The sequence below is a fragment of the Sinocyclocheilus rhinocerous genome, unplaced genomic scaffold, assembly GCF_001515625.1.
Source record: "Sinocyclocheilus rhinocerous isolate Xijiao unplaced genomic scaffold, SAMN03320098_v1.1 scaffold568, whole genome shotgun sequence".
Taxonomy (NCBI): Eukaryota; Metazoa; Chordata; class Actinopteri; order Cypriniformes; family Cyprinidae; genus Sinocyclocheilus; species Sinocyclocheilus rhinocerous.
The window spans coordinates 1,920,478-1,934,053 of NW_015652173.1; the positions used below are offsets into that span (position 1 = coordinate 1,920,478).

Here is a 13,576-nt window from a genome sequence, read left to right on the forward strand (position 1 = left end):
TGCCAAAAAACAGCATAAACTGCTCATTGCAATTACATTTCATCGTCCCCTCTTTCAGCACGCACACACACACACACACACACACACACACACACACATCAATGCAGAGTTGTATTTCTGGGCACATGACTGCTGATTATGCAGGCACTTCAAAAGCACATCAGAGAGGACAATGACTCCGCTGGGGAGAGAGAAAAGCGAGGAGGAAAAAGCGAGGCGGGAAACGAGCCGCTCACAGATACAAGTGAAAGAAGCAGCCACAGGCAGGGCATGTTTTGAAATAACGATCATAACACAGCTGCAGGAATACACCGACTGACAGGCCCGTGGACCAATCACAGCTCAGTAAGAGGCTGTACTGGTGATTGGTGTTCATGAGTCTTATACCTGGAGGACTGAACAGCAAAGCACAAGCAGTACGTTTTAAAATGTAAATAGACTTGAGGCTGACACATTTGGACATAAAATAGCTCAATTTTATATAGTGATGTAGTAAAGGTGCCTCTTGAAGAACTGACGTAGGGTCACAGCCCTGCATCTGAACTCTACTAATCCAACGGGATACTGATCCCATCCAGCTGGGACCAGCTACGATTACAAGTGTCAGCTACTAGACAGACAACACACACACACACAGAGTACAAACACTAATTCATGTGTATTCAAGCAGACAGGAACACAGACACACCATTGATTCATGTGCAAACACACAACTAGATTATCAGAAAATCACAAAAGCCAGAACATTCACACATGCAGAGACTCATATTCTCACTGTTGTTTCTCGAATTGAAATAAAAATAAAACTGCGATATGACTTAGCACAATTATGAAAATGCAAAGAAAAATGTAATCAAATAAATATATGAGCCACACGTTTTAAAACAAAGCGCCGCGGCATTGTGTTCATTTCCACATGTGAACTGACTCGAGTTGAATAACATGGCATTTCTGGCTTTTGTAGAGCTGCTTATCACTGAATTGTTTCAAAATTGTTATTGATCTAAACTGAATCAACACTGAACAGGCTTGAGCTGAATAATGACACTATTTTCTGTTTAGATTATCACAGGACCTCGGTGTTCGGCGAAATATGGTAGGTCTTTTGCGGGGGAATTTTTACTTTACAAATTACAGACATGGCCGATTCGCACGGGATTAAGATCACAGACAACCTCCGCAATTATTACAAATGACTGGAGGTCACCAGGTAATACTAATCCCGTGCGAATAGGGCTTTAGTTAGTTTTGATTGTTTTGAGTGTGAGCAGAATGTCACATGAGGACCGTGTTGGATAAAAACCCTTGACATGTTTCTTCCTCTTTTCTGTACAAATCCTATTACACTTCTCTCTAGGGATGTAAATATTTACTCTGACAACTATTTGATTTGGTTATGATTGCATCTTGAAATCATAGTGATATAGCACTAATATTAATATAAATAAAAATAGATATTTAAATATAAAGACATACTTAAAGTCATGAAGATATATTGTATTATATCATATTATGTTATTAATTTTATTTATTATATTATATTATATTAGTCGACTTTTTTTCTCATTTAAATTACAATTTGGATCCTGGACTGCATTTAAAACAAATAAATGTTGCAAATAAATAAGAAATATTTGAGTTAACGTCTGCTATTGTGTGTCTTTCAGATATCTGGTCACTGGGTGTGATCCTGTACATGCTAGTCTGTGGACACCCACCCTTTCAAGAGGCCAATGACAGCGAGACCCTCATCATGATCATGGACTGTCGCTACACTGTGCCAAACCACGTCTCTCCAGAATGCAAAGAGTACGTATGTCATCCGAGCTTTGATTTTCCTCAGACACACACAACTAATAAACAGATTTCTCAGATTTAATCCAGAAGGCTGGAGGTTATTGTGTATTTATACACTGCTTTTTCATTATTTTATTTTTTTCACTTGAAGCAAAATTGCATTAAAGCAGCACTATGTAACTTTTGGCGCTCTAGCGGTTAATAAACAGAACGGCACACATCCCGCGGAAGAACATTCCAACCGGAGCTACTTCTCTAAGTTTATGTCTATGGCGATTCACGCAGGTATGTGTTACTCCGCAGCGGTGACGACCTGACCAGGCTACAATAGTCCAAATATAAGTACTTATTATAAGTGTACCGTAGTGATTCGGAATAAGACAAAAACGCGGTTTGGAAGATGAATTCATGATGTACTCGCTCATTATATACATTTAGCAAATTTTGAACACAGAAAAAGTTACATACTAGTGCTGCTTTAAATATAAGACTTGTTTACCGACAACATATTTTGTTTTATTAGTTCATTTTTCTTACTCCATTGGCATTTGTTATTTTCTTCTTTAAAGCATGAACCTCATTACATTTATGCATAAAACAAGAAAAAACATTTGGGGTATGAATTTAATTTAAGACGTATTATTTGGAAACAAGTTACAACAAAGTTATCTTAAGCAATTTTGCTCCTGACATAAATTAAACTTGTTTTAATGTATTCACCGGGAAACACAACAGAAATAGATGTTTTTGTGTTGCTATCTAAATAGTCTTCTCTTCAGCATGATAGTAGTTGGGCATTATGTAATAAGTTTTATTAAATCTGCTGAGTGTTTTAATCAGGGTCAGCAGATGTCATATATCAATGGTCTTTTCTTTCCATGCTGGTGCTGTTGAGTTCACTATTTCTAGAAACCAATATTACCAAGGACATGACCCTGGTAAAACCCTTTCCACAAAGACCTGATCTGATGCATGCCCACAAAAACATGCTTGAGTAAATAGACTAGTTTTTAAGATGTCCTTGACAGCCGTGTGCCATTGGAACAGTGTTTTGTTGTGGTGTTTTTTTTTTTCTCTGAGAACTGGCAGGATGTAGTCTCTCAAATCCTCTCAAACACCACTCCCTCACACTCCAGTTTATACCACTTTCATGCTAAACTTCATACCTACATGTAGACCGGAGCCCATCTGAACATACTGTACTTTATCTGTTTACACCCGCTTGTGCCAGCCAATCACAGGTTGTGGTTCTCTAAATGACGCTTGAGCAAGCCAATCAGGCTTCTGTTTGGATGAGCAAATGTTCTTGGAGGTTAGATTTAGGAGCAAGTTATGACAGACACACAGAATTTCCATCCTTGGGCTAGGTGACAGATAATGAAAGTAACAGGTCATGGCAACTCCCTCATTTTTTTTTTTTCATACGGGCTTTAACTAGATTTTCCGGTTTGATTAGATGCACTTGACTTCTTAACTAAGCTTTAGTATATTATTTGAATCATAATGTTGTATTGCTCTTAAGAAGGCTTGGACATGATTTGGAATTTGGATTTGAATTGAAATCAAGTCACAAAAATGCTTTGCAAACAATAATTGCATGATTAATTTTTGACTAATGAGAGTGAGACCTAAATGAAGTGAGACGGAGGCAAGAGTGATTAAGGGTGATAAAATCAAGCCTATTTGTGAAGATGGGATATTTCTTTTTTCCCCCGACAGAAGGTCATGTCTGATGTTCTCGTTCTGCTCTGGTAAAAAACGAATAACAATCTCTCATCATTCTCTCCCTCTCATTTTCCCTTTTTCCTATCAGTTTGATTTCACGTATGCTGCAGAGGGATCCGGCTAAACGAGCATCTCTGACAGAGATAGAGGGCCACTCTTGGTTGCAGGGTGTTGACCCTTCGCCTGCCGGGTACACAGCCGCTCCGCTCACCTCCCACCGCAGTTTGTTACCCGAGGAGCACGAGTTCATACTGCAGGCCATGACCAGTGGCAGCATTGCTGACCGAGATGCCATTCAGGAGTGGGTATCTCTTTATTCTTCTTGGATATTTTCTTTTGGTCTCAGAATAGCCTGGCCTCTTCAGAGTTGCATCATGTAAGTTGTTAATACAAATGCATATTTTGTGATAGAGCACTGGAGGTTGACAGATATAACCACATCACAGCCACGTACTACTTGCTGGGAGAACGACTCCTTCGAGAAAAGCAAGAGCAGTCAAGTCTATCTCCTGAACAAAGACATACACAGTAAGTCCCAGTATTCTTAAACATATCATAGATCATTTTGAATCTGAAGGTGTTTTATCCTCTTAGGTGGTAGAGATAATCTTACCACATAACCCTTGGTACATGGGTTCCTAATACTGAGTACTGTTGTTGGCTCTGTTACAGGAGACCCATGTCAGAACCATTGGACTTGGTGAGCCAAGTTCCCCGGACTGATACACTAAGAGGAACACCTCTAGGTCCCTTAGCGCCTCTCGGTTCTCTGTCTTCCGGCTATGTCCGACGTGGTGTGAGTGAATCTGGGGACCTGCTGGCTCCCAAATCCAACCGTCATGACAACTCCTTCAGTGACTTTTGCAGCACGGCTCCCTGCTTGAGCCTCGGTCTGCACCCTCTACCTCCGGACCAACCTACTGTCAAGAGCCTTGGAGCCTTACAGCAGATCTGTGAGGAAGAAGAGGATGAGGATGATGAAAACGAGCAGAACAGGGATGAGATGAAACTTGAGGTGGCACCAGGTAAACTGGATCCTCTTCCTTCAACGGATCTCTCGTTGAAACCTTCTAGAACATCTTTGCAATCAGAGACTCAGAGGAGAACAGGCAGACCGTCTTGTAAAGTGATGGGAAACTGTGAAACTCTGGCTGAGGAGGAGGAACTTGAGGAAGGGTCGGAAATCAGGGAAGAGCAGAAGAAGCCTTCGGATTCAGTGTCTAACATCACTTCTGGCACCATAGAACATCAAGGACAGATGCCCCCAAACACTGAAGCCCATGTGGAAGAGTTAAACCACACAGAGCAACCAGGCAGAGGAAGGGACAAGGGTGTTTTCACCCACCCTAGCTTGTCTTTAGATGAGCAAGAAGGAGAACAAATTCAAGGTCCAAATATAGATGAACCTCCACCACCTTCCAGACTAGATGTTGTACAGTGCTGCTGGGGACAGCGTGAACCTTCGAAAAACACGCTAGAAAACAACAATAACACCCTAGCCAAATCTCGACTGCTTGAAGTTGGGGTGGTGTCAACCCCTTGTGGTTCCCCAAGGTCCCTGCCAAGGAACCACTGTGTGGACCTGGGTCCCGATGGGGTGGAGATGCGTAAGACTGCGGGAGAAGTCGAGAAACCTGAGGAGGTACAGCCTAAACCACAAAAAGGCCTCCAGGGAACCAGGGACACAAATACTGACCCTGCTATCCGGGCCGATCCCAGCAAGGTCAAGAACGTAAACTTGCGAGAACGTCTGCTGCAGTTCCCGCTCTGTGAAAAAGCCTTGTCCTTCAACATCCAGCCCACTTCTAAAGAGAAGCTCCTGCCATTTGCACAGTACAACTGCTGCCATGTGTTGTAGAGGTTGTATCCCGAGATCAAGGAACAAACTGATATCAACCGAAACCCTCCAACCTCTACAACTCTGGAGTTGTTCAGACAATTAAAGAAAAAGTGTGTTCTCACCTCATACTGTAACCTCAGAGGTGCTTTTCCACACAATCTACTTATTGTATATCTTTATTTTCTTTCCCAACCCAGCATTCCTTGCTGCTTTCCTGTAAAACAGTTAACCTCCTGACAATGCTGTGTATACGAACACCTGTATCGACTGACACTGCTCACTATATTCTGTGCTATCTCAGAGACTTTCATTCGAAATATTGTATGTCTTGCTAGCGTAGGAGCTTTAATTCAATAACTTGTCATTTTGCGCTGTAATATCTTTACCACAATAAGAGTTCCACCGAGTTTAGTCATATCACTAAGCGAGTGGGTGAAGACCATGCTTCAGAGCAACACATAATAAGCCAACACAAGAACAGACAATGAACAATCACAACAGTGGATGTTTAGATTTAAGAACTAGCTGTCCCGTCAGTGTAGTAGTCCTGACACGTTTTTGGTTTTCGTTTGATGTATTTTTGCAGGCAACTGTGAGGCAATGGTCTTTACTCAGAACTTGTAAGAAGTTGCATGCTGTGGCATTGTTGTTTTTCCCCACACCACTGTCTCATGCTAGCATGTTTGCTAGCATCTTTACCCTCAGGCAGTGGGACAGGAAGCAGAACACTTTGCCACATTGATACAGTGAACAGTGACAGTTTGGGAGCATGGTTATGAGAGCATGCTAAATCAAAACAGCTTAGCATAGCATTAGCATTTTGTGAGCAGGGGACTGACCAGGGAAAGATGCTAAGTATATCTGTATATTTAAAAAAAAACAAGAAGAGGGCTCAAACAGATTATTCTGAGAGATTATGACGAGAGACTTTTTGTGAAATGGACATAATATTACACAAAACAGAAGACTGGTCTTCCTGGAGCTATATTTTAGTTTGTTTTAAAACTACTAATTCTTGGAAATATTATGAAGCTTTTATCAAGCATTAGAAAGTTATCAAGGGTTTTTTCGAAAGATGGTGACAAAGACACTTTTTTTTTTTTACATAAGGAGATATGCGAGGGAGATTAATTACATAACATTCTATCTATTTTTGTTTAATCATCTGCCTCTGGGTGCATCTTTAACATATGTTGTAAAGGGATAAGCTGTTTGAAATATCCAGTCATGTACAGTGTATATATTCTTTTGGACATATTATGCTATTGGTATGATGTATTTTGACCCTTGCACCGTATACATACCAAACATTTCAACCCTTCCATTTTAGATCTTATTCAGTGAACGTAGCAGTTTGATGACACTAGTTTGGTGACTGACAAAAAGGTCATATAGTTTCTTGTGTCATAGTTGTAAATACATTTGAAGAGCTGTACATTAGCTTAAAATGTACATTGACAAAATCCAGCCTTCGTATGTTGCAATGGCATGAGTGAAGCTAGCGGTTACTGTTGTTTTGACCTCCTAAACAGCCTAAACACATCACATAATCATTTAGATAGCAAATGTGACTGTGGTTTCTGTTACTTTGGTACTCTAAAGGATGTCAAAGCTATTCAGTCACTTCACATGTTCGTAATTTTCTGTGCTATACGTAGTGCACTTGTCACCGGTGAATTCATTTTTTTTGGTCACACTGTAGCCAATGAAAGTGCAAATGTCAAATACACTTATTTTTGTTTGCGAAATCTTGTACCACAGATAAGCTTGACCAAATGCACAAGAATAGATAATGTAAGAGGTGCTTTAGGGAGAGATAGCAAGAAATATAGGCCTATATAGACAAATTACATATCCATAACTTCTGAGATTCGAATTTTCATTCCCATTCTATGTTTAATCAATCAAGGAACAGCCATCCTGGCCTAGGATGATTTGTAAGTACAACCTTCTGGACCAATCAGAGGGCAGAGTGATATATACGTAAAACCAGACATGCACTATATTTTCGTAATCAGCATTTTTATTTTCTTCTTATTTTGATGTTTCTCATTTGACATGGGTCTCCATCCTTCAAAGCATCTGTAATCACTTTACAGCGAAAGTCGGATTTGGGTTTGTCTATAGTCCCATTGACCCTTACTAAAACTATGACTGTGTCTCAATGAGATTAATTTATTTTTATATTTATTTATTAAAACTGATTAAACTGCCACATGTGTTGTCCTAATTTTTATTAGAATTAGAGCACTAGACCACAGTGATCTTCATGTATGGCTGTTTATTGTATGATGTGGTTTTCTCAGTTTAAAGCCATTTGAATATTTATTATCAGTTTCTTCAAGGCCACTTACATCACTTAACATTTGCATAACATATTCAGTGAAGCAAGCATTGGGTGGTTTTTAATACCAGCAAAATCAGCTGTAATAATACGATCACTTTTGATGAAATGTAAAAATACAACTGAGGACAAAAAGTTAAAATCATCACAATATATTAACAAAAAAATCAGGTAAAAACAAATATACAAACAAAACAACAGCAAGAAAAAATAATTAAATGAGCTATTCCATAGTAATTGTGGTGAACTTTTGTTTTAAAATCATTAATACAGCACAATACGTCACCATGTTTACCCACTATCATAATTTTATCGCCCTTGACCTTAATAATCTCTTTTCAGTAGTTTTCAAAAAGGTACCACTGATGCAAACAATTATTAACTTGGGCTGAAACACCCTGTAAACTATAAAAGCTATCTTTGGTACACTGTGCCATATGATATATTAGCAAGCTAAGTATGACTTTATAGCCAAGCACCGCCCTTCTTGTGATTGTCTCTATGGAAATAGTCTTTGGTTACTCTTCCATTTAGGCCTTCAAAGGGACTTTGTCCTCCACATGAGAGCGCATGATCCTCTGTGAGACAGAAAATAATATTTAATGACATTTCTGGTTATGTAAACACTCCATAACGTACATTAGATTTAAAATAATTTGTTGGTTAATCACGAGGCCTTTAGTCTTTGATAAGAAACTAGTTAATAAAATTAATAAAAACAGATTACATTCTGTCAGCATTATTATCAACGTTGGAAAATAGCTAAAGGCAATTTCTTTAAGGATGCTCTTGCTAACTATATGCTAACAGCTAAAAACTAGCATAATGGTTACTGCTACACTTTTTTCTTAGCTTTGTATCTAGATAAAGATTTTAAATTTAATACAGCTTGTTAAGCAAAATACTAGCGTGCTAAAATGCTAACAGTTAACAGTAGTAACTAAAGTTACCTGTTTTTTAAGCGCTTGCATGGAGTGATACTCGATTTGTTCTCTCTTGATTCGGACCCAATCCGGTTCATCAGGGATCATGAAGGCCAAAATCATCTTCACCATGATCAGGGCATGCTAGAGGAGCAAACCAGCGTAAGAAACAACTAAGCCACAATATTCATTCACAAAGAAAGCATGTTGGCAGCCAGCTAATTCACTCCAGATAAATGCTAGTACAAGTCATATTATGAGTTGGGAAGATGTATTTACAATGTTAGGTGCATTCAAAACACTTTGGTTGGAGCAAGTTGGCGATGTATCTTTTTCAGAACAGCTTAGCATTAGCATTTTGTGAGCGTGGGGATTGACAATGATACAAAAGAAAACAACAACAATTTTGCTTGTAATTACAACTTTGTGGTGGTGTTCATCTGTGTTCAAACACAGTCTTTCCAAGACAACTTGAACGCACCATTAGTCACATTGATTTAAAGGGATAGTTCACCAAAAATTAAAATTCTAATTTTTTAATTCTGATATTATGTGGTACACAAAAAGAAAATCTTGACATTTTTGTCACAACAAAATTTCAACCTTTTTGTTCTTTTTTAAGCTTGTGGTCACTAATTTCATTTTTGGACAGACTATTTTTCAAGGCTGTACCAAAATCCTCTCTAACCTCCACAATGACGGCAATGATGAGAACTTTGCTGCTGCTGAGACCGGCGTCCTCTGTGAGTTCCTTCACATGCGGCGACAGAAGCAGCAGCCAACAGTTAGACATGACTGAGATGAAACTCAGCACCTCAAACGCCGTCTATAAAAACGACAAAGACACACATTAGAACTCAGTATCATACAGCATTTTAAACATCCATATATACAGGACAGATCCCAATCTGACCTGCCATACACCCATGTTAGGCACAGGGGCCGAAAAGGGCTTGTTGAAGAGCTTGCAGAGCTTGTAGGCGTCTGTGCGGATCTCTGTGAGGTTGTTGAGCAGTAACAGAGGGGCAGTGATGGGATAAACACAAGAGAAAAGGCTCAAGTAGCCAAACTGAACCAGCAGCTCGATGTACTCAGCAAACAGGCCCTGAAGAGGAACAAGATTGAGAATTTAAGGAAAATAGGATTCTTGTATTCTTGATATTTAAGCTTATTTGATTGCTACTCACTGGGAAAGCCGGCAGACTGCCCTGAGCCTGGAGATGGTCCACCTCTGGATCATCTTCCTTCAGGTTCCTGTCTGCAGATGTGAGGAAACGGTCCACCAGGAAAGGAACCACCACCTCAGTGAACTGATTCACCACTTGAGTCACGATCAGAAGAGAGGAAAGCCTCTAAGGAGGAGATCACAGATATTGTGTTGAGATAGAAATCTTAGGATTATATGTGAGAAGGGTTTCTGAGGAAATTCCCACCTTGCGCAGAAGAGGCATGTCCTCCTTGAAGAAGGCAATGTGGAACAGCACAGCAAAGTTATTAAAAAAGGTGAACTGAATGAAAGAGAGAGGGACAGATAAGGCACATGGGACATTTTCATTTAGTATTACACAGTCCTGCAGAATAATTCTGGTCTAGACAGCTACAGCTATCAGCATTTAAAACACACTTGAGATCTTTGAGGTAAAACACCTTCTATGAAACACACACTAACAGGTAATTTAGAAAAGGTGGTGGGGAAAAAACATATGGATATGTAGACAATTATTAAACTGACCACAAGGACTTTGGTGGTATGATGATAGTCAAAAGATGATTCCTCCCTATGATTTTCTGAAAGGCAAGAAAGTTAGTAATATTTAATATAGTATAACATCACTTATATGTGTTTGTGTGTTTTCTTATTTATAAACTTATTTAATTTTTACTATAAATAATTATTATAAATATTTAAAATATTAATAAATTAAATATTTAATATATTTTTAATAAAGTAAGTTATTTAATAAAACTGTCAAAGAATTGTAATTATGTTTTATATATGATATAAAAATATATAGATTAATAAATTATGACAGAAAAGCCAGAAGGAAAATTTTTAATATGTTTATCTTATCTATTTTCTATATATAAGTTAAGAAGCAATAGCTAATCTGAACATCTCAAAGCAATGTGCATTTTAATTATCTCTACAAAAAACTATTATTTTGACATTCTATGTACATTTTTACAATTTTATTATATATATTTTTTTTAAAGATATTTAGATATTTTAGATATTTATAATAATAATAATAAATATAATTTATAATTTTTTACAGAATATTTTGCAAAATATGAAAAGATTATATCACCAGTATATGATATTTACATATATTATAATTATGTCTAATAATTTGTTATATTATTAAATATAATTATAGTAAGAATTTAATCACAAACAATTTAAATTAACATTAATAACATTAATCAGGTTCTTTTGCCTGATCTTTTTCTTACCTGCTTCTGTTAGCTGCAAGGCCACGTTGCGATATATATTCCCCAGCACATTAGTGTAGACAATATGGCCTATAGAAGGGAGATATAGCAAGGCTGCTGTGAAGTATGATCCAGATGCTTTGTGCCAGTTTGAGACCAGGCGCTCAAAGAAGTAGAAACCTGCCATCCCCATGACCACCAGACCCAAAAACACCCCGACCACAGGCAATGACACCAGACCTATCCTAAGCCTCCTCTTCCATTCGGGAAACAGCGGCTCCAGTCTGCCCGTGACCGGATTGGTGCCGAGTTCTCCATGGAAACCCGGTCGGGGCTCTTGAAATTGTTCAGCTAAATTGAAAGTGCCCCAGCGATAGGATAAAGCTGCGCTCCTCCTCTTCCACAGCTCCATGAATACCGTGGACCACAGCATGCTGAAGACTGCCTGCACCATGTAGGAGCTGACTGAAGGCTGGTCATCGTCATGCTTCGGCAGTGTCGGCTCGCTGTCAGTTTTATTTCCATTGGAGAAGTTTGCACTAGGGAGGAAAAATTATTGTTATAACATATTTTATGTTATATATTGTTAAGACCTGATTTCCTATCATATAAAGATATAGTACAGATAAAAAAAATATGAAAGTAAGGAAATGTTTAAGTTTGTCAGGGATTTAATTTTTGTGAGAATAAATATATATATGCTATATATATATATATATATATATATATAGTATATTATTATAACATATGAACATTATTATTATTTTATTTATTTATTATATTATGGAAAATCCAGAGTGTTAGATATCATAAAGCTGCGAATCTGTAGATATCTAAAGAAATGTGTTTGTGGAATATTATATTTAGCTCTTATTTGAGAAAATGACATAAAGCTACAATCACTATATAGATCCTTCAGTGTGACAAGTCCTTTCTCTACCCAGCAATTAAAAGCAGCATCATAACGTGTTTTGTTTATCAAGTTCTCGTTTTTTTTTATTTTTTTTTTTTATTATGAAAGTAAGAATACGTTTCATATGTTTCTTAAGTTCCTTGTATCATAACATAAAATACTGATAGTCTTACATATAGTCTTAAATTAGAGATGCACTGATGTTTTGGCCAATAATCGGTATCAGCCGATAAAAGCAATTATTTGCACTAATCTTGGCCGATTGTTTAAAAACATCCGATGATCAGGGCTGATTATTTCCTGTCAATCGAAAGGCGGCGGAAAACTGCAACTTGCAAGAAGAATGTTTCTTGTGTCAAATTTAGCGCTGTTCAAGTTAAAGTAATAACGTGTTAATGCTGGTTCTATTTGACCCTATGAATGACCCGTAGTTCAAGCCAGATCACCTTAGCCGTTCAGTTAACAGTGCAGCGCGGAGCGCAGTTTCTTTCAGTTTTATACAAGAGATAGCGCGAAATACACATGAAGGAATATCAGAAGGTATGTTAAAAGAATACAGTACAGCTTACCGAAATGTATTATGTCTCATGTAATCACTCAATCAGCGTTTCAACCGAAAGAAGACGTCAAATCAAACAGCTTGTAAACAATAGCCTGTCACTTAACGGTGCGTTTACCTTAGGAAAGTTATCAGTGTTCACAATTTGTTAGTTAAACCACTAACGTTAGAGGCAGCTTATTTACTAAGTTTGAATAAATGTCATCAAGACAGATTTTTTTAAATGAAAAATACCTTATGTTCAATTGTGTTTTATACAGTCGTTTTTATTTGAGCGTGATTACTATATCAGGAAATAAATAGGCTACAGTTGAATATAATACTTTTGTGGTTACTTGTAACCTCTGATATTAGCTATTTACCAAACGAGAGGGTTCCCTGTATAGTTTACAGCATTAGTTGGGAGAGATTTTTTTTTCTCTAAGAAAACTAAGCTATCGGTACCATCGGCATCCTGAACGGATCCTGAACAATCGGCTATCGTTATCGGCTGAAAAATTTCGTAAAGGTCCATCAATATATATTCAGCATAGCGTTAGTTCAGGCAGGCCACGTCAGTCAAGTTCGCATCAGCCGACAGTCAGCTGTTCCTGACGTGTACCAATCCAGCCTTGACACCTATCACAAGCGGTCTATTTAAATTCCCATTCTTCAGCGTCTCTTCCATCGCATCACTGCTTGCAATTAACTCCCTCCTCCAACCCCAACTCCACCTAACTGAACCTGTAATTCGATCTGACTTTTGTTTCTTCCTTTACAGTCACTTCATTGGAAGCATTCTCTATCACATATTGTTTACAACTCATGTAATTGTGAATTGTAATTATGTATGCATATAATGGTTCTGTTCTGTACCCCGGGGGGGTTTGTCTTGCTGCTCTCCCCGCTCTGTCCAAGCATGGCTGCATGGACAGAGCGGGTGGAGTGTTGCCCAGAACATAACCATACCGCCAACACTAACTGTATGCAATATAATTGTAATAAATATACTTGACGAAAGTGGTCCTGATTGAAATATATATATATATATATATATATATAT

The 13,576-nt window shown here is 38.1% G+C and overlaps 2 protein-coding genes across 3 annotated transcripts in view; one reads left to right on the top strand and one right to left on the bottom strand.

The window, feature by feature from the left end:
- LOC107714071 (SNF-related serine/threonine-protein kinase-like) overlaps positions 1-7,577 on the top strand; it is a 29,433-nt gene extending 21,856 nt beyond the window's left edge. For both annotated transcript variants that reach the window (XM_016519775.1, XM_016519774.1), the window contains exons 3-6: positions 1,668-1,809; positions 3,611-3,823; positions 3,934-4,050; positions 4,195-7,577. In XM_016519775.1, coding sequence (XP_016375261.1) covers positions 1,668-1,809; positions 3,611-3,823; positions 3,934-4,050; positions 4,195-5,380 — 1,658 coding nt within the window. In that variant the 3' untranslated portion in view covers positions 5,381-7,577. The remainder of the gene's footprint in view (positions 1-1,667; positions 1,810-3,610; positions 3,824-3,933; positions 4,051-4,194) is intronic.
- A 288-nt stretch (positions 7,578-7,865) lies between these two features.
- LOC107714014 (anoctamin-10-like) overlaps positions 7,866-13,576 on the bottom strand; it is a 9,147-nt gene continuing 3,436 nt past the window's right edge. The window contains exons 6-14 of the mRNA XM_016519703.1: positions 12,897-12,912; positions 11,084-11,601; positions 10,362-10,417; positions 10,063-10,137; positions 9,817-9,981; positions 9,543-9,734; positions 9,318-9,455; positions 8,657-8,773; positions 7,866-8,284 (exon numbers count right to left, since the gene is read on the bottom strand). Coding sequence (XP_016375189.1) covers positions 8,237-8,284; positions 8,657-8,773; positions 9,318-9,455; positions 9,543-9,734; positions 9,817-9,981; positions 10,063-10,137; positions 10,362-10,417; positions 11,084-11,601; positions 12,897-12,912 — 1,325 coding nt within the window. The 3' untranslated portion in view covers positions 7,866-8,236. The remainder of the gene's footprint in view (positions 8,285-8,656; positions 8,774-9,317; positions 9,456-9,542; positions 9,735-9,816; positions 9,982-10,062; positions 10,138-10,361; positions 10,418-11,083; positions 11,602-12,896; positions 12,913-13,576) is intronic.